General features: G+C 43.9%; 1 protein-coding gene across 10 annotated transcripts in view; it reads right to left on the bottom strand.

Moving 5' to 3' along the window:
- Nucleotides 1-23,015, bottom strand: part of LOC122554676 (uncharacterized) — a 282,146-nt gene that overhangs the window by 160,184 nt on the left and 98,947 nt on the right. For all 10 annotated transcript variants that reach the window (XM_087996227.1, XM_087996232.1, XM_087996228.1 and 7 more), the window contains one exon: nucleotides 20,960-21,104. In XM_087996227.1, the coding sequence (XP_087852353.1) occupies nucleotides 20,960-21,104 (145 nt within the window). The remainder of the gene's footprint in view (nucleotides 1-20,959; nucleotides 21,105-23,015) is intronic.

Genomic DNA, 23,015 nt, shown 5'->3' with positions numbered 1-23,015 from the left:
ATAGCTTTACAAAGTCGCGAGAGGTCACTGGCAGTCAAAGTGTTGGTTTGAAATGCATGTACTTCAAAGCCAAGAGCATCTGGAATAAGGTGGGTGAACTTGCAGCATGGGTTGGTACCTGGGATTTTGATATCGTGGCCATTTCGGAGACATGGCTGGAGGGGCAGGAATGGTTCTTGCAGATTCCAGGATTTTCACGAAGAACAGAGATGATGATAAAAGCGTGTGTGTGTGTGTGTGGGGGGGGGGGGGGGGGGGCAGGGGGTGAAATTACAGGGCAGTATTACAGCAGCTGAGATAATATTTGAGGTCTCATCCACTGAGGTAGTTTGATTGGAGGTTAGAAACAGGAAAGGAGAGGTCACCATGTTAGGAGTTTTCTATAGGCCTCTGAATTATTCCAGGGATGGAAAGGAAACAATAGCAAAGATAATTCTCGATAGGATCGAGAGTAACAGGGTAGTTGTTACGGAGGACTTTAACTTCCCGAACATTCACTGGGAATACTATAGTTCAAGCAGTTTAGATGGATCAGTTTTTGTTCAATGTGTGCAGGAGGATTTTCTGACACAGTATGTAGACAGGCCAAAAAGGGGCGATGCCATATTGGATTTGGCACTGGGGAATGAACATGTCCAGGTGCTAGATTTGGGGGTAGGTGAGCACTTTGGTGACACTGACCATAATTCGGTTATGTTTACAATAACAATGGGCTGGGATAGGTATATACTGCAGGGAAAGAGGTATAGCTGGGGGGAAAGGCAATTACGATGTGATTAGGCAAGACTTAGGATGTATAGGATGGGGAAGGAAACTGCAGCGGATGGACACACTTGAAATGTGCAGCTTGTTCAAGGAACAGCTACTGCAGGTCCTTGGTAAGTATATACCTATCAAGGGAGATAGTTGTCGAGAGAGGGAGCCATGGTTTACTAAAGAAGTTGAAGCTCTTGTCAAGAGGAAGAAGGCAGCTTATGTGAGGATGAGGCTTGACAGTTATAAGTTAGCCAGAAAAGATCTAAACGAAGGGCAAAGATGATCCAGGAGGGGACTTGAGAAGTTGTTGCTGGATAAGATCAAGGAAAACCCAAAGACCTTCCATAGGTATATCAGGAATAAAAGAATGACTAGAGTAAGATTAGGGTCAATCAAAGATAGTCGTGGAAAGTTGTGTGTGGAATCTGAGGACATCGGGGAGGCACTTAATGAATACTTTTTGTCAGTATTCACATTGGAAAGGGCAATGCTAGTGAGAATACAGAGAAGAGAAAATGAGATCAGAGATGCTGGAGATCAGAGATGGAAATGTGTTGCTGGAGAAGCGCAGCAGGTCAGGCAGCATCTAGGGAACAGGAGAATCGACGTTTCGGGCATTAGCCCTTCTTCAGGGCTCCTCCGAAACGTCGATTCTCCTGTTCCCTAGATGCTGCCTGACCTGCTGCGCTTCTCCAGCAACACATTTCCATCTGAGAATACAGAGATACAGGCTACAAGATTAGATGGGATTGAGGTTGACAAAGAGGAGGTTTTAGCAATTTTGAAAGATCTGAAAATAGATAAAACCCCTGGGCCGGATGGAATTTATCCTCGGATTTTCTAGAAAGCCAGAGAGGAGATTACAGAGCCTTTGGCTTTGATCTTTACGTCATCATTGTCGACAGGAGCAGTGCCAGAAGACTGGAATATAGCAAATGTTGTTTCAGAAGGGGAGTCGAGACAACCTTGGTAATTATAGATCAGTGAGCCTTGCTTCGGTTGTGGGTAAGGTATTGGAAAAGGTTATAAGAGATAGGATTTATAATAATCTGGAAAGGAATAATTAGCACTGGTTAGCACTGCTGCCTCGCAGCGCCAGAGACCCGGGTTCAATTCCCGACTCAGGCGACTGACTGTGTGGAGTTTGCACGTTCTCCCCGTGTCTGCGTGGGTTTCCTCCGGGGGCTCCGGTTTCCTCCCACAGTCCAAAGATGTGCAAGTCAGGTGAATTGGCCATGCTAAATTGCCCGTAGTGTTAGGTAAAGGGGTAAATGTAGGGGTATGGGTGGGTTACGCTTCGGCGGGTCGGTGTGGACTTGTTGGGCCGAAGGGCCTGTTTCCACACTGTAAGTAATCTAATCTAATCTAATCTAATAATTTGATTAGGGATAGTCAACACAGTTTTGTGAAGAGTAGGTCGTGCCTAACTAACCTTACTGAGTTCTTTGAGAAGGTGACAAAACAGGTGGAAGGAGGTAAAGTGGTTGATGTGGTGTATATGGACATCAGTAAGGCTTTTGAGAAGATTCCACATGGTAGGCTATTGCACAAAATATGGAGTTTGGGGGATTGAAGGTGATTTAACGAATTGGATCAGAAATTGGTTAGCTGAAAAAAGTCAGAGGGTAGTGGTTGATAGTAAATGTTCATCCTGGAGCTCAGTTACCAGTGATATCCCGTAAGGATCTCTCTTGGGGTCACTGCGGTTTGTCATTTTTATAAACGATCTGGACATGTTGCATGGGTTAGTAAAAGAATGGATTAGTTAATTGCAGGGGACTGAGAACCAGAGGAGAAGACTACTAGATAGCAAGGTGGAAACTGGAGACTCTAAGGATCGTGAACTTAGCATTACCAAGGGGAAAAGTAGGCAGCGAGCAGACGAACGCAAAAGAACTGGCAGCCTGAAGTGCATGTACTTTAATGCAAGGAGTATAGTGGATAAGGCAGATGGACTTAGGACTTAGATTGGTGCCTGGGAATATGATGTTACTGCAATCAGAGAGACTTGGTTGAAGGGAGAGCATGATTGGCAATTAAATGTTCCAGGATACAGATGCTTCAGACAAGACAGGGAGGGAAGTAAAAGGTGGGGGGGGGAAAGAGTTGCATTGCTGGTCAGGGCTATGCTAAAGTAGGACACTATGGAGAGCTTGAGCAGTGAGGTGTTATGGGTGGAGCTGAGAAAATAAGGGTGCAGTTACACTGGTGGGGCTATATTACTGGCCTCCCAACAGTGAACGTGAGGTAGAAGAACAAATAGGTAAAAAGATTATGGAAAGATGTAGAGGCAACAGGGTGGTGGTGATGGGAGATTTTAATTTTCCCAATATTGACTGGGATACACTCAAGTGTCAGAGGTCTGGATGGGACAGAATTTATAAGGAGGATTCAGGAAAGTTTTCTAAAGCAGTATGTCAATAGTCCAACAAGGGAAGGGGCCATATTGGACCTGGTGTTGGGGAATGGGCCAGGCCAGGTGGTAGAACTTGCTGTGGGGGACTTCTTTGGGAATAATGGCCACAATTCTGTAAGTTTTAGAATACTCGTAGACAAAGAGGAGAGTGATCCGAAGGAATGAGTACTAAACTGGACCAATGCCAATTATATCAAAATTAGGCAGGAGCTGGGAAATGTGGATTGGACAAAGCTATTTGAAGGAAAGTCCACATTTGATATGTGGGAGGCTTTCAAAGATAGGTTAAAGATACTGCTGGATAGGCATGTCCTTTGAAAACAAGGGATAGGAAAGGCAAGATTCGTGAACCATGGATGACAGGGGAAATCTTGCGACTAGCCAACAGGAAAGGGGAAGCATACATAAGGTCCAGACAGCTAGGAACAGAACTGGCCTTGCAGGAATATCGGGAGAGTAGGACCAATCTTAAATGAGAGTCAAGCCGGCTAAAAGGGGTCATGAAATAGCTTTAGCAAGCAGAATTAAGGAGAATCCCAAGGCATTTTATTCTTATATAAGAAGCAAGAGGGGAACTAGAGAAAGGATTGGTCCATTAAAGGACAAGGAAGGAAGGTTGGGTGTCAAACCTGACAAGATGGGTGAGATTCTCAAAGATTACTTTGCATCAGTGTTCACTGAGGAACAGGAGGTGATGAATACTGAGATTAGACATAGAAGTTTGTTTACTCTGGATCATGTTGACATAAGGAGGGAAGATGTGTTGAATAGGCTAAAGGATATTAAGGTGGACAAATCCTCAGGACTGATGGGATCTATCCCAGGTTGCTGAGGAAGGCAAGAGAGGAAATAGCTGGAGCCCTGACAGATATCTTTGTAGCATCCTTAAACACAGGTGAGGTGCCGGAGGACTGAGGATTGCTCATGTTGTCTCCCTGTACCGAAGGGTAGTAGGAATATTACAGGTAATTACAGACCAGACAGTTTGACTGTCAGTGGTGGGAAAGTTGCTGGAGAAGGTGCTGAGGGATAAAATCTATTTATATTTGCAAAAGAATGGGCTTATCAGTGATAGGCAACATGATTTTGTACAGGGGAGATTGTGCCTTACAAACTTAAGAGTTCTTTGAGGAAGTGACCAAGTTGATAGATGAAGGAAGGGCTGTTGATGTCATCCACATGGACTTTAGCAAGCTGTTTGATAAGGTTCCCCATGGTAAACTAATGGAGAAAAGGAAGTCACATGGTGTGCTAGCTAGGTGGATAAAGAACTGGTTGAGCAACAGGAGAAAGAGAGAAGTAAAAGGGAGCTTCTCGAAATGGAGAAAGGTGACCAGTGGTGTTCCACAGGGATCAGTGCTGGGGCCACTGTTGTTTGTGATATACATAAATGATCTGGGAGAGGGCATTGGTGGTCTGATCAGCAAGTTTGCAGATGACACAAAGATTGGTGGAGTAGCAGAAAGCATAGGTGACTGTTAAAGAACACTGGAGAATATAAATAGACTGTAGATTTGGGCGGAGAATGGCAGATGGAGTTCCATCCAGGAAAATGTCAGGTGATACATTTTGGGAAGACTAATTCTAGAGCGAGCTATACTGTAAACGGAAGAACTTTGGGAAAAGTTGATGAACAGAGAGATTTGGGAATTCAGGTCCATAGTACCCTGAAGGTGGCTGCACAGGTGGAGAGTGTGGTCAAGAAGGCATATGGTATGCTCATCTTCATTGGACCGGGTATCGAGAATAAGAGCTGGCAGGTCATGTTAAAATGATGCAAGACATTGGTTCGGCAGCATTTAGAATATTATGTACAGTTGTGGCTGCCACATTACCAAAAGGATGTGGACGCTTTGGAGAGGGTGCAAAGAAGGTTTATGAGGATGTTGCCTGGTATGGAAGGTGCTAGCTATGAACACAGGTTGAATAGTTAGGATTGCTTTCATTAAAGAAAAGGAAATTGAGGGGGGACCTGATTGAGGTCTACAAAATCATGAAGGGTATAGAGAGGGTAGATAGAGATAAGCTTTTTCCCAGGGTGAGGGATTCAATAAAGAGAGGTCATGCATTCAAGATGAGAGGTGAAAGGTTTAAGTACTTTACACAGAGGGTGGTAGGTGCCTAGAACGCACTTCCAGCAGAGGTAGTAGAGGCAGGCATTAATTTAAGGTGCGTCTGGATAGATGCATGAGTAGATGGGGAGCAGAGGGATACAGATGCTTAGAAATTAGACTTAGTGAGTTTGAATCGGCTCAGGCTTGGACAGCCGAAGGGCGTGTTCCTGGGCTATAAACTTTCTTTGTTCTTTGAAAGTTTGCGGATGGCTCTAAGATAGGCAGAGCTGTGGATAGTACCGAAAGATGCTGTGGGTTACAAGTTCCCCCCTCAATTTCCTTTTTTCTAATGAAAGCAATCCTAACCTACTCAACCTGTGTTCATAGCTAGCATCTTCCATACCAGGCAACATCCTCATAGATAAGATGCAGAGCTGGGCTGAGAAGTGGCAAATGGAGTTTAATGCAGAAAAGTGTGAGGTAGTTCACTTTGGAAGAAATAACAGGAATGCAGAGCACCGGACTAATAGTAAAATTCTTGGCATTGCTGATGAACAGAGAGATCTCGGTGTCCAGGATGCCACCCAAGTTGGCAGGGTTATTAAGAAGGCATATGGTGCATTGATGTTTATTGGTAGGGGGATTGAGTTTCAGTTCACGAGATCATGGTTCAGCTGCACAAGACACTGCTCAGGCCACACCTGGAGTACTGCATGCAGTTCTGGTCACCGCACTATAGGAAGGATGTGGAAGCTTTGGAAAGGGTTCAGAGGAAATTTACTAGGATGTTGCCTGGTATGGAAGGAAGATCTTACGAGGAAAGGGTGAGGGAACTGAGGTTATTTTCATTGGAGAGAAGAAGGTTGAGAGGTGACTTAATTGAGACATGTAAGATAATGAAGAGAGTTAGAAAAGGGGGACAGTGAGAGCCTTTTTCCTCAGATGGGGAAGGCTAACATGAGGGGACATGGCTTGAAATTGAGGGGTGATATATTTAGGACAGATATCAAGGTAGTTTCTTTATCAGAGTAGTAGGGGCATGGAATGGCCTGCCTGCAACAGTAGTAGACTTGCTAACATTAAGAGCATTTAAAAGGGCATTCGACATACATTTGGATCATAATGGAACAGGGTAGGTTAGATGGCCATCAGATTAATTTCACAGGTTATAGAGTCACAGAGATGTACAGCATGGAAACAGACCTTTCAGTCCAACTCGTCCATGCCGACCAATCTAGTCCCACCTACCAGAACCTGGCTCATAACCCTCCAAACCCTTCCTATTCATATATCCATCCAGATGCCTTTTAAATGTTGCTATTGTACTAGCCTCCACCACTTCCTCTGGCAACTCATTCCATACACCTACCACCCTCTCTGTGAAAAAGTTGCCTCTTAGATCTCTTTTATATCTTCCCCCTCTCACCCTAAACCTATGCCCTCTAGTTCTGGACTCATCGACCCCAGGGAAAAGACTTTGTCTATTTATCCTATCCATGCCCCTCATGATTTTATAAACCTCTACAAGGTCACCCCTCAGCCTCAGACGCTCCAGGGAAAACAGCCCTTGCCCATTCAACCTTTACCCTACAGCTCAAATCCTCCAACCCTGGCAACATCCTTGGAAATATTTTCAAGTTTCAAGTTTCACAATATCTTTCCAATAGGAAGGAGACCAGAATTGCACACAATATGCAAAAGTGGCCTGACCAATGTCCTGTACAGCCGCAACATGACCTCCCAACTCCTGTACTCAATACTCTGACCAATAATGGAAAGCATACCAAACGCCTTCTTCACTATCCTGTCTACCTGCGACTCCACTTTCAAGGAGCTATGAACCTGCACTCCAAGGTCTCTTTGTTCAGCAACACTCCCTAGGACATTCCTGATAAGTGTATAAATCCTGCTAAGATTTGCTTTCCCAAAATGCAGCACCTCACACTCATCTAGATTAAACTCGATCTGCCACTTCTCAGCCCAGTGGCCCATCTGGTCAAGATCCCGTTGTAATCTAAGGTGACTTTCTTCCCTGTCCACTACATCTCCAATTTTGGTGTCATCTGCAAACATACTAATTAAACCTCTTATGCTCACATCCAAGTCATTTATATAAATGATGAAAAGTAGTGGACCCAGCACCGATCCTTGTGGCACTCCACTGGTCACAGGCCTCCAGTCTGAAAAACAACCCTCCACCACCACCCTCTGTCTTCTATCTTTGAGCCAGTTCTGTATCCAAATGGCTAGTTCTCCCTGTATTCCATGAGAACCTTGCTAATCAGTCTCCCATGGGGAACCTTGTCGAATGCATTACTGAAGTCCATATAGATCATACCTACCGCTCTGCCCTCATCAATCCTCTTTGTTACTTTTTCAAAAATCTCAATCAAATTTATGAGACTGATTTCCCACACACAAAGCCATGTTGACTATCCCTAATCAGTCCTTGCCTTTCCAAATACATGTACATCCTGTCCCTCAGGATTCCCTCCAACAACTTGCCCACCACCAACGTCAGGCTCACTGGTCTATAGTTCCCTGGCTTGTCCTTACCATCTTTCTTAAACAGTGGCACCACGTTAGCCAACCTCCAGTCTTCCGGCACCTCACCTGTGACTATCGATGATACAAATATCTCAGCAACAGCCCAGCAATCACTTCCCTAGTTTCCCACAGAATTCTAGGGTACACCTGATCAGGTCCTGGGGATTTATCCACTTTTATGCGTTTCAAGACATCCAGCACTTCCTCCTCTGTAAGATGGACATTTTTCAAGATGTCACCATCTATTTCCCTACATTCTATAACTTCCACGTCTTTTTCCACAGTAAATACTGATGCAAATACTCGTTTAGTATCTGCCCCATCTCCTGCGGCTGGGGAGGACACCTGGCTGGTCTTTGAGGGGCCCTATTCTCACCCTAGTTAGCCTTTTGTCCTTAGTGCATTTGTAAAGCCCCTTTGGATTCTCCTTAACTCTATTTGCCAAAGCTATCTCATGTCCCGTTTTTGCCCTCCTGATTTCTCTCTTAAGTATACTCCTACTGCCTTTACACTCTTCTAAGGATTCATTCCATATATCCTGTTTATACCCCACATATGCTTCCTTCTTTTTCTTGACCAAATAACTTCCCTAGATGTCGACGCATCATAGTGTGATTAAAGGCAGTCAACATGGCTTTGTGAGGGGCAGCTCATGCCTCACAAATCTTATTGAGTTCTTTGAGGAGGTGTCAAGACAGGTCGACGACGGTCAAGCAGTGGATGTGATGTATATGGACTTCAGCAAGGCATTTGATAAGGTTCCCCATGGTAAGCTCATTAATAAGGTCAGTAGGTATGGGATACAGGGAGATTTGGCTATCTGGATTCAGAATTGGTTGACTGACAAAAGGCAGAGAGCGGTTGTAGATGGAAAGTATTCTGCCTGGAGGTCAGTATTGAGCGGGATCCTGCAGGGCTCTGTTCTTGGCCTCTGCTCTTTGCAGTTTTTATAAATTACTTGGATGAGGAGGTTGAGGGGTGGGTTAGTAAATTTGCAGATGACACGAAGGTTGGAGGTGTCGTCGATAGTATAGAGGGCTACTGCAGGCTGCAGCGCCACATAGACAGGATGCAGAGCTGGGCTGAGAAATGACAGATGGAGTTCAACCTGGATAAATGCAGTCCTCACTTTTGCCCATAAATTATTGATTACCAAGGAGATAAAAGATTATTGGGGATATCCAGGAATGTAGAGTTGAGGTTAAAATCAGATCAGCTATAATCTTATTGAATGGTGCAGCGGGCTCAAAGGGCCAAGTGGCCAACTCTTGTCCCTTGTTTCTATGCTTGAACTGCACCCTCAATTTTATATGGTCTTTTAATGTTCTTCTGACCAAAGTGCACTTCCTATCTTCCTGCACTGAATCTCATCTGCTACCGATCCATTCACTCCATTAACTTGTCAACGTCTTTTGGAGTTCCACACTGTCCACCTAACATTTCACAATTCTTCCAAGTTTTGCATCATCTGCAAACTTTGAAAGAGCCTCCTGTACACCAAGAACCCAATTATCAACATATATTAGGATAAGCAAAGGCCCCAATGCAAACTCCTGAGGAGCTCCATTGATAACCTTCCTCCAAAATATCCATTGACCATTACTCTATTTCCTATCGTTCAATCGTTTCTGAAGTAATCCCTTTTAACATTGCCACTGCATCTCTTTTTATCCATCCCCTAGTCCAGCATGTCAGTTCATTTCAGAAAATTCAGCTTTCATGTCCACACAGTTGCCCTTACTTAGGTTTCGATACTAGAGTTCAGTCCAATCTCTCCCTTTCTGTTATGAAGATGTGGGTGCACCGTACCTTTAAGAAAGTTAAAAGGTAGCAGGACTACGTGACAGCACCAAGTGTTCTTAACAAGATACAATGTAACCTTTTGGTCCAGCAGCTAGAGTAATGGGTTGCTTGGAGACAAAAATAAATTTGAATTAGGCCAATCAGTTTAAATTATAACCAAAATAATACCAAACTCAATCAAGTTTGAATTTATTATATTGACAATATTAAAAGCCAATGACACAATCTGATGCTTTGAGGGTATAAGACCGGGAAAAATTGAACAGCTGGGGGGAGAACTGCTGAGCCACGAGCAGACTGCCCGCAGAACAGCTCTCATAAAAGGTACCTTTAGCGATCAGTGGACCTGTGAAACAGAAATCTCTAAGAAGAAAAGACAGACGGAGATATAAAGAGAAGATTAGACGTCTGGCTTGTTCTGAAATTTGAATTTTTGGTAAACATAATAGGGGTTTTATCTGACTAGCATTGTAGAAGGAGAAGGTAAAATATAGGTTAGAGAAAGGAGTTGTTAATAGTTGTTAGTTAATTATTCTCTGTTATACTTTAAGAAATAAAGTTGTTAGCTTTTACTTTAAATCGTACCTCTAACCTTACGAAGAGTCTGTAAACTCGCTAAGTTTTCAGGTTCTCTCTTTTTTTTCTCTTTTCTTCTCTTCCTTGTTTCGTCCCATGATTAGCAGGGTATGGCTGATAGGAAAGTTGCATATTCCTCCTGCAGAATGTGGCAGGTGAGAGACACGACACGTGTCTCTGCCGACCACATCTGCAGTAAGTGCACCCACCTCCAGCTCCTCGAAAAACAATTAGGGAACTGGAGCTGAAGCTGGAGCATGATGAACTGCGGATCATTCAGGAGGCTGAGGGAGAAATTCAGAGGATGCACAGGGAAGAGGTCACTCCTCAGACACAGGATAAGGACAGCTGGGTTACAGTCAGGGCGAGGAAAGGAAACCAACAAATAGAGCAGGGATCCCCTGTGACCGTTCCTCTCAGCAATAAGTATACAGTTTTGGATACTGCTGGTGGGGACGGCATACCAGGAGAAAGCCAAAGTTGTCAGGTCTCTGGCACTGAGGCTCAGAAGGGAAGGGCGGGGGGAGAATAGAAAAGCGCTAGTGGTAGGGGACTCAATAGTGAGATGGATTGACAGGAGATTTTACGATCAGGAACGGGACTCCCGGAAGGTATGCTGCCGATCGGGTTTACAGGATTCTGAAGGGGGAACAGCCAGAAATTGTGGTAAATATTGGCACCAATGATATAGCCAGGAAAGGAATTAAGGATCTGAAAAGTGACTACAGAGAGCTAGGTTGGAAGCTGAAGACCAAGACAAGTAGTGTTCTCAGGTTTTTGCTACCGGTGCCACGAGACAGTGAGGAAACGAACAGGCAGCGAATGCAGATTAACACGTGACTGCGCAGCTGGTGCAGGAGGGAGGGCTTCAGATACCTACACTATTGGGATCCCTTCTGGGGAAGGTGGGACCTGTACATGAAGGACGGGTTGCACCTGGAGGGGCACAAATGTCCTGGGTGGGAGATTTGCTTGTGTGGTTCAGGAGGGTTTAAGCTAGTTTGGTAAGGGGGTGGGAATCAAGAGCTACACATCTGAGAGGGGGGTAGTTGTAGATAGGGCAGTGACAGGATGTAGTGAATCTATTGGGAAGGTTATTCATGTGATGGAGCAAAGAGATCAGTTAAAGTATGTCTGTTTTAACGCAAGGAGTGTCAGAAATAAGTATAATGAACAAGAGCATGGATCAGTACTTGGGGCTATGCTGTTGTGGCCATAATGGAGACATGGTTTCACAGGGGCAGGAATGATTGCTAGATGTTCCAGGGTTTAGAACGTTTAAAAAAGAACAAAGGAGGGTGGAAAAACAGGAGGGGAGTGCAAACAAAGGTTGCTGAGGAAGGCTTGTCTACTGAGTCAGTATGGGTGGAAGTTAGGAACAGCAAGGGGGCAGTCACCTCACTGGGGGTTTTCTACAGACCCCTTAAATAGCACCAGGGAAATTGAAGAACTCATAGGCCAGCAGATTTGAGAAAAACGTAGATGTGGCAAGGTTGTTGTTATGGGGGACTTCAACTTTCCCAATATTGACTGGAACCTCCTTAGTGCAGATGGTTTGGATGGAGCCGTTTTTGTCAGGTGTGTTCAGGAGGGTTTACTTACTCAGTATGTAGACAGGCCGACAAGGGGAGAGGCCATTTTGGATTTGGTGCTTGGCAATGAGCCAGGACAGGTGTCAGATCCCACGGTAGGAGAACACAGCCTTGGAGAGGGAAAGGAACAGATACCAAGGGAAGATATTTAATTGGGGAAAAGGAAATTATGACGCTATCAGACAGGATTTGGGGGGGGGGGGTACAGATTGGGAGCAACTGTTCCACAGAAAGGGCACAGCAGACATGTGGAGACTGTTTAAGGAGCAGTTGTTAAGAGTGATGCACAAATTTGTTCCTCTAAAACAGGCAAGAAAGGATAAGATTAAGGAGCCTGGATGACTAGAACAGAGGAGCTTCTCGTCAAAAGAAAGAAGGCAGCTTACGTAAGGTGGAGGAAGCAAGGATCTAGCACAGCATTAGAGGATTACAGGCTTAGTAGAAAGGAGCTCAAAAATGGACTAATGAGAGCCAGCAGGTAGCACGATAAAGGCTTGGCAGGAAGGACTAGAGAGAACCCAAAGGCATTTTACTCATACATGAGGGATAAGAGAATGATCAGGGAGAACAAAGAACAAAGAAAATGTACAGCCCAGGAACAGGCCCTTTGGCCCTTCAAGCCTGAGCCGATCCAAATCTACTGCCTAAACCTGTCGCCCAATTTCTAAATATTTGTATCCCTCTGCTCCCCACCTACTCATGCATCTGTCCAGACGCATCTTAAATTAATCTACCATGCCTGCCTCTACCACCTCTGCTGGTAACGCGTTCCAAACGCCCATCACCCTCTGTGTGAAGTACTTGCAGCGTGTAGCCCCCTTCAACTTTTCACCTATCACCGTGAAACCGTGACCTCTCGTTATTGAATCCTTCACCCTGGGAAAAAGCTTGTCTCTATCCACCCTGTCTATACCCTTCAAGATTTTGTAAACCTCGATCAGGTCCCCCCCAATCTCCTTTATTCTAATGAAAACAAACCTAACCTACTCAACCTCTCTTCATTGCTAGCACCTTTCATACCAGGCAATATCCTTGTAAACCTTCTCTGCAACCTCTGCAAAGCGTCCACATCCTTTTGGTAATGTGGCAACCAGAACTGTACACAGTATTCTAAATGTGGCCGAACCAATGTCTTGTATAAGTTTAACATGACTTGACAGCTCTTATACTCAATACCCCGTCCAATGAAGGCAAGCATACTATATGCCTTCTTGACCACTCTACCCACCTGTGCAGCAACCTTCAGGGTACAATGGACCCTGCACTCCCAGATCACTCTGCCCATCAACTTTTCCCAAGGCTCTTCCATTCATTGTATAATTCGCTCTAGAATTAATCTTACCTAAATGCATCACCTCACATCTGGAATTGAAATCCCACCTGCCACTTCTCCGCCCAAATCTCCAGACTATCTATATCCTCCTGTATTGTATGACAGTCCCTTATGCTTTCTGCTACTCCACTAATCTTTGTGTCATCTGCAAACTTGCTGACCATACCAACAGTGCCCTCTTCCAGATCATTTATGTATATCACAAACAACAGTGGCCCCAACACTAACCCCTGTGGAACACCACTGGTCACCTTTCTCCATTTCAAGAAACTCCCTTCAACTCCTACTCTCTGTCTCCTATTGCTCAACCAGTTCTTTATCCAACTAGCTAGAACACCCTGCACACCATGTGACTTCACTTTCTTCATCAGTCTACAATGGGGAACCTTATCAAACACCTTTCTCAAGTCCATGTACAGGAAATCAACAGCCCTTCCTTCGGCTATCAACTTGGTCACTTCAGCAAGGCATTTGATAAGGTTCGAGGAGAAAGTGAGGACTGCAGATGCTGGAGATCAGAGCTGAAACTGTGTTGCTGGAAAAGCGCAGCAGGTCAGGCAGCATCCAAGGAACAGGAGAATCGACATTTCGGTCATAAGCCCTTCTTCAGGAATGAGGAAAGTGTGTCCAGCAGGCTAAGATAAAAGGTGGGGAGGAGGGACTTGGGGGAGTGGTGTTGGAAATGCGATAGGTGGAAGGAGGTCAAGGTGAGGGTGATAGGCCGGAGTGGGGTGGGGGCGGAGAGGTCAGGAAGATGATTGCAGGTTAGGAAGGCAGTGCTGAGTTCGAGGGATTTGACTGAGACAAGGTGGGGGGAGGGGAAATGAGGAAACTGGAGAAATCTGAGTTCATCCCTTGTGGTTGGAGGGTTCCTAGGCGGAAGATGAGGCGCTCTTCCTCCAACCGTCGTGTTGCTATGGTCTGGCGATGGAAGAGTCCAAGGACCTGCATGTCCTTGGTGGAGTGGGAGGGGGAGTCGAAGTGTTGAGCCACGGGGTGGTTGGGTTGGTTGGTCCGGGTGTCCCAGAGGTGTTCTCTGAAACATTCCGCAAGTAGGCGGCCTGTCTCCCCAATATAGAGCAGGCCACATCGGGTGCAGCAGATGTGTGTGGAGGTGCAGGTGAATTTGTGGCGGATATGAAAGTATCCCTTGAGGCCTTGGAGGGAAGTAAGGGGGGAGGTGTGGGCGCAAGTTTTGCATTTCTTGCGGTTGCAGGGTAAGGTGCCGGGAGTGGAGGTTGTGTTGGTGGGGGGTGTGGACCTGACGAGGGAGTCACGGAGGGAGTGGTCTTTTCGGAACACTAATAGGGGAGGGGAGGGAAATATATCCCTTGTGGTGGGGTCCGTTTGGAGGTGGCGGAAATGACGGCAGATGATACGCTGTACATGGAGGTTGGTGGGGTGGTAGGTGATGACCAGTGGGGTTCTGTCCTGGTGACGGTTGGATGGGCGGGGCTCAAGGGCAGAGGAGCGGGAAGTGGATAAGGTTCCCCAAGGTAGGCTCATTCATAAAGTCAGGAGGTATAGGATACAGGAAGACTTGGCTTTCTGGATTCAAAACTGGTTGGCTAGCAGAAGGCAAAGTGTGATTGTAGATGGAATGTATTCTGCCTGGAGGTCAGTGATGAGTGGTGTCCCGCAGGGCTCAGTTCTTGGGCCTCTGCTTTTTGTAGTTTTTATAAAATGACTTGAATGAGGAGGTTCAGAGGTGGGTAAGTAAATTTGCAGATGACACAATGGTTGGAGGTGCTGTTGACAGTATCAAGGGCTATTGCAGGCTGCAGCACTGCATAGACAGGATGCATAGCTGGGCTGAGAAATAGCAGATGGAGTTCAACCTGGATAAATGCGAAGTGATGCATTTAGAAAGTCGAACCTGATGCTGAATATAGGATTAAAGACAGAATTCTTGGCAATGTGGATAAACAGAGGGATCTTGGTGCTCAAGTGCATAGATCCCTCAAAGTTGCCACCCAAGTGGATAGGGTTGTTAAGAAAGCATGTGGTGTTTTGGTTTTCATTAACAGGAGAATCAAGTTTAAGAGCAGCCAGGTATTGCTTCAGCTCTACAAGACTCTGGTGAGACTACACTTAGAATATTGTGTCCAGTTCTGGTCCCCTACTATAGGAAAGATACAGAGGCTTTGGAGAGGTGCAAAGAAGGTTTACCAGGCTGCTGCCTGGACTGGAGGGCTTGTCTTACGAAGAGAGATTGACTAAGTGTGGACTTTTCTCTCGGGAAAGAAGGAGGAAGAGAGGTGACCTGATCGAGGTATACAAGGTAATGAGTGGCATGAATAGAGTCAATAACCAGAGACGTTCCCCCAGGGCAGAATTGACCGGTGCCAGGGGTCATAGTTTTAAAATATTAGGAGGAAGGTATAGAGGAGACGTCAGAGATAGGTTCTTTATGCAGAGAGTTGTGAATGCATGGAATGCATTGCCAGCGGTGGTGGTGGAAGCAGAATCATTAGGGATCTTTAAGTGACTATTGGACATGCACATGGACAACGGTGAATTGAGGGGTGCGTAGTTATTTTATTTTAGATCAGGATTAATCCTCGGCACAACATCGTGGGCTGAAGTGCCTGTTCTGTGCTGTACTTTTCCATGTGTTTCAGTGACCTCTAGGATAGTTTTTGGCCTCTCAAGTTTTCACATATTACTGCACGGGATAAATCATTTCTGTGTTGCTAGTTTAAATTAAGCAGGGGGGTTTACCCGTGTCGTAACACTTTCAAGCTGAATGTAAAATTCAATCACATTGCGTTCACTGCTACTTCACAGTGTCTTAACTCTGTCACATTACACAACCCCAAATCTAAATACAACTTATTTTAAGTTAGTTCCAAAACGTGCTGCAGTAAGAAACTATCTTGAAAGCAAAACCTGAACTCCTCATCCAGGCTTTTACAGCTAATCTGCTTTTTCCAGTTTTGTGTGTAGATTAGAAGTACTCATGATCATTGCCATCCATAGGATGGCTAATTTGGTTCCACTTTTTCAGAGAGAGTTGGTAGAGATGAACTAGAAAATTACAGACTAGTCAGTCTCACATTAGTGGTAAGGAAACTACTGGAGAAGATTCTGAAGGAGCAAATTAACATCCACTTGGAAAGACTTAGATTAGTTAGGGATAGTCAGCATGGCTTCGTCAGAGGGAGATCATGCTTAACAAATTTGTTAGAAGTTTTTGAAAATGTGATCAATGGTGTGGATGAGAAAAGTTCAACTGATGTAGTTTAAATGGATTTTAGCAAAGCTTCTGACAAGGTCCCACACAGGAGACTGATTGACAAAGTTAAAGTGCATGGAATCGAGGGAAACTTAGCAAGATGAATCAGAAACTGACTTTGTAACAGGAACTGGGCTGTTTGAGTGACTGAAGTGTCCTGCAGTATACCACAAGGATGAGTACTGGGATCCTTGATGTTTCTTCTACACATAAATGATATCGATGAACATGTGAGGGGAATGTTAAGCACATTTGTAGGTGACACCAAGATTGGTAGAGTAGTTAATAGCAAAGAAGATGGCAGTAAGTTACAGGAAGATATTGATGGGTTGGTCAGATGGACAGATTAATCACAGATGCTATTTAACCCTGATAAGCGCAAGGTGATGCACTTTGGAACAAGAAGCAATATGAGCCAGTATTTAAATGAACAGCAGGACACTGGGTACTTGAGAGGAAAAGAGGGATCTTGGGGCGATTATTCACAGATCCCTGAAGTTGGCAGAGCACATAAATAGGATAGTTAAGAAGGCATATAGGACACTGTTTCCATCAGTCGTGGCATAGAATATAAGAGCAAGGAAGTAATGTTGGAGTTGTACAGAGCATTGGTCAACCAACAACTGGAGTACCGTGTACAGTTCTGGTCACTTCACTAAAGAAGGATGCTATGATCTTGTTATGATCTCTCTACCTTAATTAGTTTGTACAGTTTTGGATTACTTGTTACTTTGGTTAGACCCCTGGCATGCAACTCTTATACCTATTTTATTATTCTAGCCATTTGGTTTCTCTCCAGCACCACCTTATTTTTAATTTTTTGTAAGTATCTCTCTGCCTTAATTAATTAATTATAGGTCATCCCCTCACTTAACTATTCAGCTGCTGACACTTTACTTACATCATCTGACACTTTTGGTTACCTGCAGAGACTTATTATTCCATACTCCACTTTGTATGATCTTTTGATCTCTGTCTTTAAATTCTGTGCCTATATGCTTTTCTTTACTTTACCTGAAGGGGCAGCGTTCCAAAAGCTTGTGATTTCAAATAAACCAGTTGGACTGTAATTTGTGTGACTTGTGACGTTACAGAAGGATGCGCTAACATTAGAGGGAGTACAGAGGAGGTTCACCAGGATGTTGTCCAGGATAAAGAAATTGAGCTATAAGAAGAGACTAGATGGGTTTGGATTGTTTTCTTTGGAGCAGAGAAGACTGAGGGGGGACATGATTGAGGCGTATTATGAAGGGTATGAACAAGGTAACTAGGGAGCAGTTGTTCTCCTTGGTGGAGAGGTCAATCATGAGAGGGCATAGTTTTAGGGTAAAGGGCAGAAGATTCAGTCAAAAATCTTTTTCACTCAGAGGGTAGTGGGAATCTGGAATGCATTGCCTAGGAAGGTAGTGGAGGCTGGAAACCTTACAACCTTTAAAATATATTTGGGTGAGTACTTCAAATATCATAACATTCAAGGATGTGGAATAAATGTAGGAAATTAAGAGGTGTGCACATTTAGTGGTAGTAATGTGGATGCAGACCCGATGGGCCAAAAGGCTTTTTCTGCACTGTATGTATCTATCCTATCACAAGCACCCAACTGTACTTCTTGCATATGTTGCCTGATGTTGCAGTTACTGTTGGGACCCTGTTGACCATGCAGACTGTGACTTTCACTTACTATTCCTCATTTCCACCCAAACCAATTCTACATCTATCTCATCTTTATACAACAGTACTACCCTGCACCTTTGCCTACCTTTCTACTTATGAATCTTGCACGATTTCTCACCAACGGTCAAGTCATTACCTTGTCTGGTCCTCTCAGAAATACTGAATGCCTGCCGAAGAGTTCTCACCTCACTCATTCCTCTGGATGATGCTAATAGTTGGCTTTACATTCTTACCACCAAAATGACTAACACAACTGCACTTACAGCATAACCAGAATTAACATTGAAAGAGGAATCAAGGCCTGACCTATTAGTGAACCAAAGGAATGTCAGTCAGGGGTCACAGAGTCATATATCACGAAACTGACCCTTCAGTCCAACTCATCCATGTCAACTGCAGATCCCATGTGACTTCACCTCTTGTATCAGCAGCCCATGAGGGATTCTGTCGAAAGCCTTGCTGAAGTCCATGGAGACAACACCTGAACTATGAATCAAGTTTGTGCAACACAACATTCTCCACACAGTTATGCTGCCTATCACTATCAGTCCATGTTTTTCCAAATATCAGTAAATCCCAAGAACCTTCTTCAATAACTTCCCTACCTCTGATTTAAGGATCATTAATTTGCAATATCCTCGATTCCCCGGTTGCCCGTCTTAAGCAATATCCTGACCTGCATCCTTCAGCATAGTGGGATAGATCCCATCAGGTCCTGGAAATTTATCTAACTTACTGCTTTTCAAAACACCAACCACCACCACCTCCTGTTTTATACTGACATGCTCTAGAATAATCAACGTACCCCTCTGTGGGCTCACTATCCACCTACGGCTTTGCTTGCAAAAACCGATGCAAAGTATTCATTGAGGACTTGAGATCATTTCCCATCTTCTGCCTCCCTTCTTAAACAGGAGTGTTATGTTAACCATTTTTCAATTCTCTATGACCCACCCTGACACCAGTGATTCCTTAAAGACACTACCAATGCCTCCACAATCTGGGTGACTTACCCACCTTCAAACCTTTCAGCTTCCACAGCACCAAATCCTTCGCAATGGTCACTACACTGGTCACTGCCCCCTGACTTTCAAACCTGGTATGCTGTTGCTGTCTTCCACTGTCAAAACTGACGGAAAGTACCAACTGAGTTCCTCTGCCATTTATTCTACTTTTCTGTCTTCATTTCCAGCGGTCCAATATCCACTCTTTACTCTCTATTACTTTTTATATACAAAAAAAGCACTTGCAAGCTTTTTTTTACATACAAGCAAGCTGACCTTCATATTTTACCTTTGCCCCTCATTTTTTACTTGCCCACTGCTAATCCTCTGGCTTCCCACTAATCTTCACCCATTGTCGGCTTTCTCTTTTGTTTTTATACAATCCTCGAGTTCCCTTGGCAGCCATGGTTGCTTCGTCCTCCCCTTAGTACATTTCATCTTTTTTAGGATGAATTTCTGCAGTGCCTCGTGAACTACCACCAGCAATTCCTACTATTGCTGTTCTACCATCTTCCCAGCTAGACTCCCCTTCCAGTCATCTCTGGCCAGCACCTCCCTTATGTCTTTGTAGTTACCTTTACTCAACTGTAAAACCATCGGATTCCAGCTTCTCCCTCTCAAATTGCAGGTGAATTCTATCACATTATGGCTAATGCCCCCTCAGGGCTCCTTCACCTTAAGCTCCAATCTTGGAGATATTACATTTAGATTCCTCAAATAAATTGTTATTATGTATTGTGAATAGCTAGGATCAAAGTATGGATCTCTGTGATACTTTACTAATCAATAGCTGACATTTGAAAAAAGACCAGTTTATTCCTGCTCTTTGTTTCCAGCCTGCCAACTAGTTCTCTATCCATGTCAGCATGCTACCGGCAATCCCAATTGCTTTAATTTTAGATACCAATCTCTAGTGTGGGAACTTATCAAAACTTTCGGAAAGTCCAAGTAAATCGCATCTACTGACTCCTTTTTATCAAATCCAAGACTTACATCTTTGAAGAAGTCCAACTGATTTGTCAAGCATGACTTCCCTTTCATAAATCCATACTGATTCTGTCCAATCCTGTCAGTGTTTTCCAACTGTCCTGTGGTTAAATGTTGTAATGGACTCTAGAATTTTCCCTAACATTGGCTAGCAGTCTATAATTCATGTCTTCTCTCTACTTCCTTTTTAAAAAGTAGGTTACATTAGCTACCCTCCAACCCAAAGGAGCCCATAGGATCTTGAAAAATGAACACTGATGCATCCACTTAAGTACTCTGGAATGCAGATTATTCGGCTTGGGGGATTTATCACCCTTTAAACCAATCAATTTCCCCAATACCATTTCCCTTCTAATACTGATTTCCTTCAGTTCCTCTGTATCATTAGACGCTCTGTTCCCCAACATTTTTGGAATGTTATTTGAGGTTTCCTTTGAGAAGACAGAACCAAAGTATGCAATTAACTGTCCTGCTGTCTATTTGTTCCCAAAACAACTTCTCCTGTTTCTGACTGTAAAGGGAACTAAAGTTGTCTTCACTCATTTTTTTTCTTTGTTTCTCTTGTATTCTATTTTCCTCCTCTTACTCAATCCCTTTACCCTCCTTTGCCGAATTCTGAAGTGCTCTCAATCCTCAGGTCTGCTGTATTTTTGGCCAATTCATTTGCCTCTTCCTGAGATCTACAACTATCCATAATTTCTCGTTTGCTATGGTCAGGTCACCTTTTCCTGTCATTTTCATGCCAGACAGTAATTAACAATTTCCAAGCACTTCAAACTGTAATTATCTGAATACATTTTGGCAATGTAAGTGCAAGGTCATGTAAACTCTGTTTCAAATAGCTACCAATATTTGGCATGTCAATTGGAATTAACTAAACAAACTGGACCCTAAATGCAGACTAATTTACCAGTTAGATTACTTATAATTTAAAAAAAACTGATTTTCACAAACTAGGAACGTCAGAGCCCCATAAATTTACCTTCTCTTTCTTCCTCAATTTGTGTCATTCGTAATTCCATGACAGCCCTCTCCTCTTTGGCCTGTCCCCTTGCCGATTCAGAAACCATTTCTCGCCACTCAAGCAGCCGACTCTGCAGTTCTTCAGCACTGCCGGATTCACTTGTCTACAGGGACATAATGCACGTCTGCAGTCAGGTATAAGTACAATTCAATAATTACTCATTCTTCTTGTTAATGTCATTACAATTAGGAACTGATAGCCAACGACTAATAATTAAGCCAAACTGCTACTCAATCATACTTGGATAACAGTGTAAAATAAGGTAATGCATCAAACTACTGCTGGTGCAAAGAACTGAAAGGCCACCTTCTGCGCCATCACTTCTGACTAGCAAATCTACTCTTCTTTCTTAAGTTAATGCATTCATAAGAAATTCTGGTCTTCAATTACTTACTATTTCAAATAATGTGATAAGTGGGCATTCAGTAATTGAATGATCGCTTTTAGAGGTACTCTAATCAGTTTGAAAATCCATTGGCACAATTTTCTTTAGACAGTGGGATTTCCCACCCAATCCCTGTCAACTGGAGCAGCCCCACAGCCATTTTACACTCCAAGCAATGGCAACTGGCTGGAGATAGAACTTCTGCCCACCTCAAAATTACTGGCTGCTCACATTGGTCACAGCTCTGTCATTCCACCAGTGTAATTGGCCAGGACTGGGACAAAAAGAAATTCCCAGATTCTAAATTCCAGACGAGGTAGGTTATCTCATGACAGGAATAGGATGAGTCCCCTGAAGATGCCAAAGGAGGATAATGTCTTGATGGAGAAGCCGGAGGCATGGATCGGTGAGGTGGTGTGGAAACGGGACCCTTGCAGCAGGCACAGACAGGGTGGCACAGAGGTTAGCACTCACAGCACCAGGGACCAAAATTCGATTATAGCCTTGAACAACTGTCTGTATGGAGTTTTTCTTGTGTCCAGAAGGGTTTCCTTTGGGTGCTCTGGTTCCTCCCATAGACCAAAGACATGTAGGTTCGGTGGAAGCAGGAAGGTGGTAGGAAGGCCAACCAGGAAATTTACAAATCACCCCACAAAGCCGCTGACCTGATCAATATAATTCTTCCAATAGATGAAAGAGACATTGTAGTAGATAGCCCTATAGTACTGTACGTAACTCTTCAAAAATCTTATATTTCAAGAAAACTACATAGATGAATTTCTCAAATCCTTATTGCTCATGATATTGTAGATTTTCACGAAAGAATACCTTTACATCAACAATACAATGGAAGATTTAAGTCCTCACTTCTAACATTGGTTTGAAAGAAGATATTTTGACTGACCGTGTAGTAAATGTACCTTTTCTTTCTTCAATCCACAGATGGTTGTGATTAAGATTGTTAGCATTTATCCCCTTAGGCTCTTGTGGTGCAGTGTTAATGTCCATAGCCCTGGATTGGGAGGCCCGGGTCCTCGTCCGACTTGCTCCAGAGATGTGCAACATCTCTCAGCAAGTTCATTAGAAAAATAGGTTAAATGAAAAATTAGGGTCCTCTTGCAGTATAGAGATACAGTCCCTACCCTTGGACCAGGAGACCTGGGTTCAAGTCCTATCTGCTCCTAAGGTGAGTGACAACATCTCTGAATAAGGTGATTAGAAAAATGTTTTTTTAAACCGAAGGGCTTTGCGGTGCAGTGGTAGTGTCCCTACCTCTGAGCCAAGAAGCTGAGGTTCAAGTCGCAACTGCTCCACAGTGCATCATAACATCTTTGAATCATCTTATTCAGATATACCTTAATTAATCTCCAGATTTCAAGGAGATCTGGGTTCAAATCCCACCTACACCAGAGTGTGAGGCAACATCTCTGAATAGGTTGATTAGAAAAATATTTATCTGCAGATTTTCAAGAATACATTTTTGCTGTTTGCAACAAATTTAGTTATCTCATGTCAGCTGCATTATTTACTCTTTCTTGCCAACAGGTCATCATCTTTCAGTATAACATTATCGTTCAAACATTGGCTGCAGAACTTTCTGAAAGACTAAGACTGATTCAAGAATGCGTG

Source organism: Chiloscyllium plagiosum, unplaced genomic scaffold (assembly GCF_037043375.1).
Source record: "Chiloscyllium plagiosum isolate Xiang-an unplaced genomic scaffold, Cpla_swu_hap1 HiC_scaffold_18, whole genome shotgun sequence".
Classification (NCBI taxonomy): Eukaryota; Metazoa; Chordata; class Chondrichthyes; order Orectolobiformes; family Hemiscylliidae; genus Chiloscyllium; species Chiloscyllium plagiosum.
The sequence above is the reverse complement of the archived record's forward strand: the minus strand, read 5'-3'. Positions and strand labels throughout refer to the sequence as shown.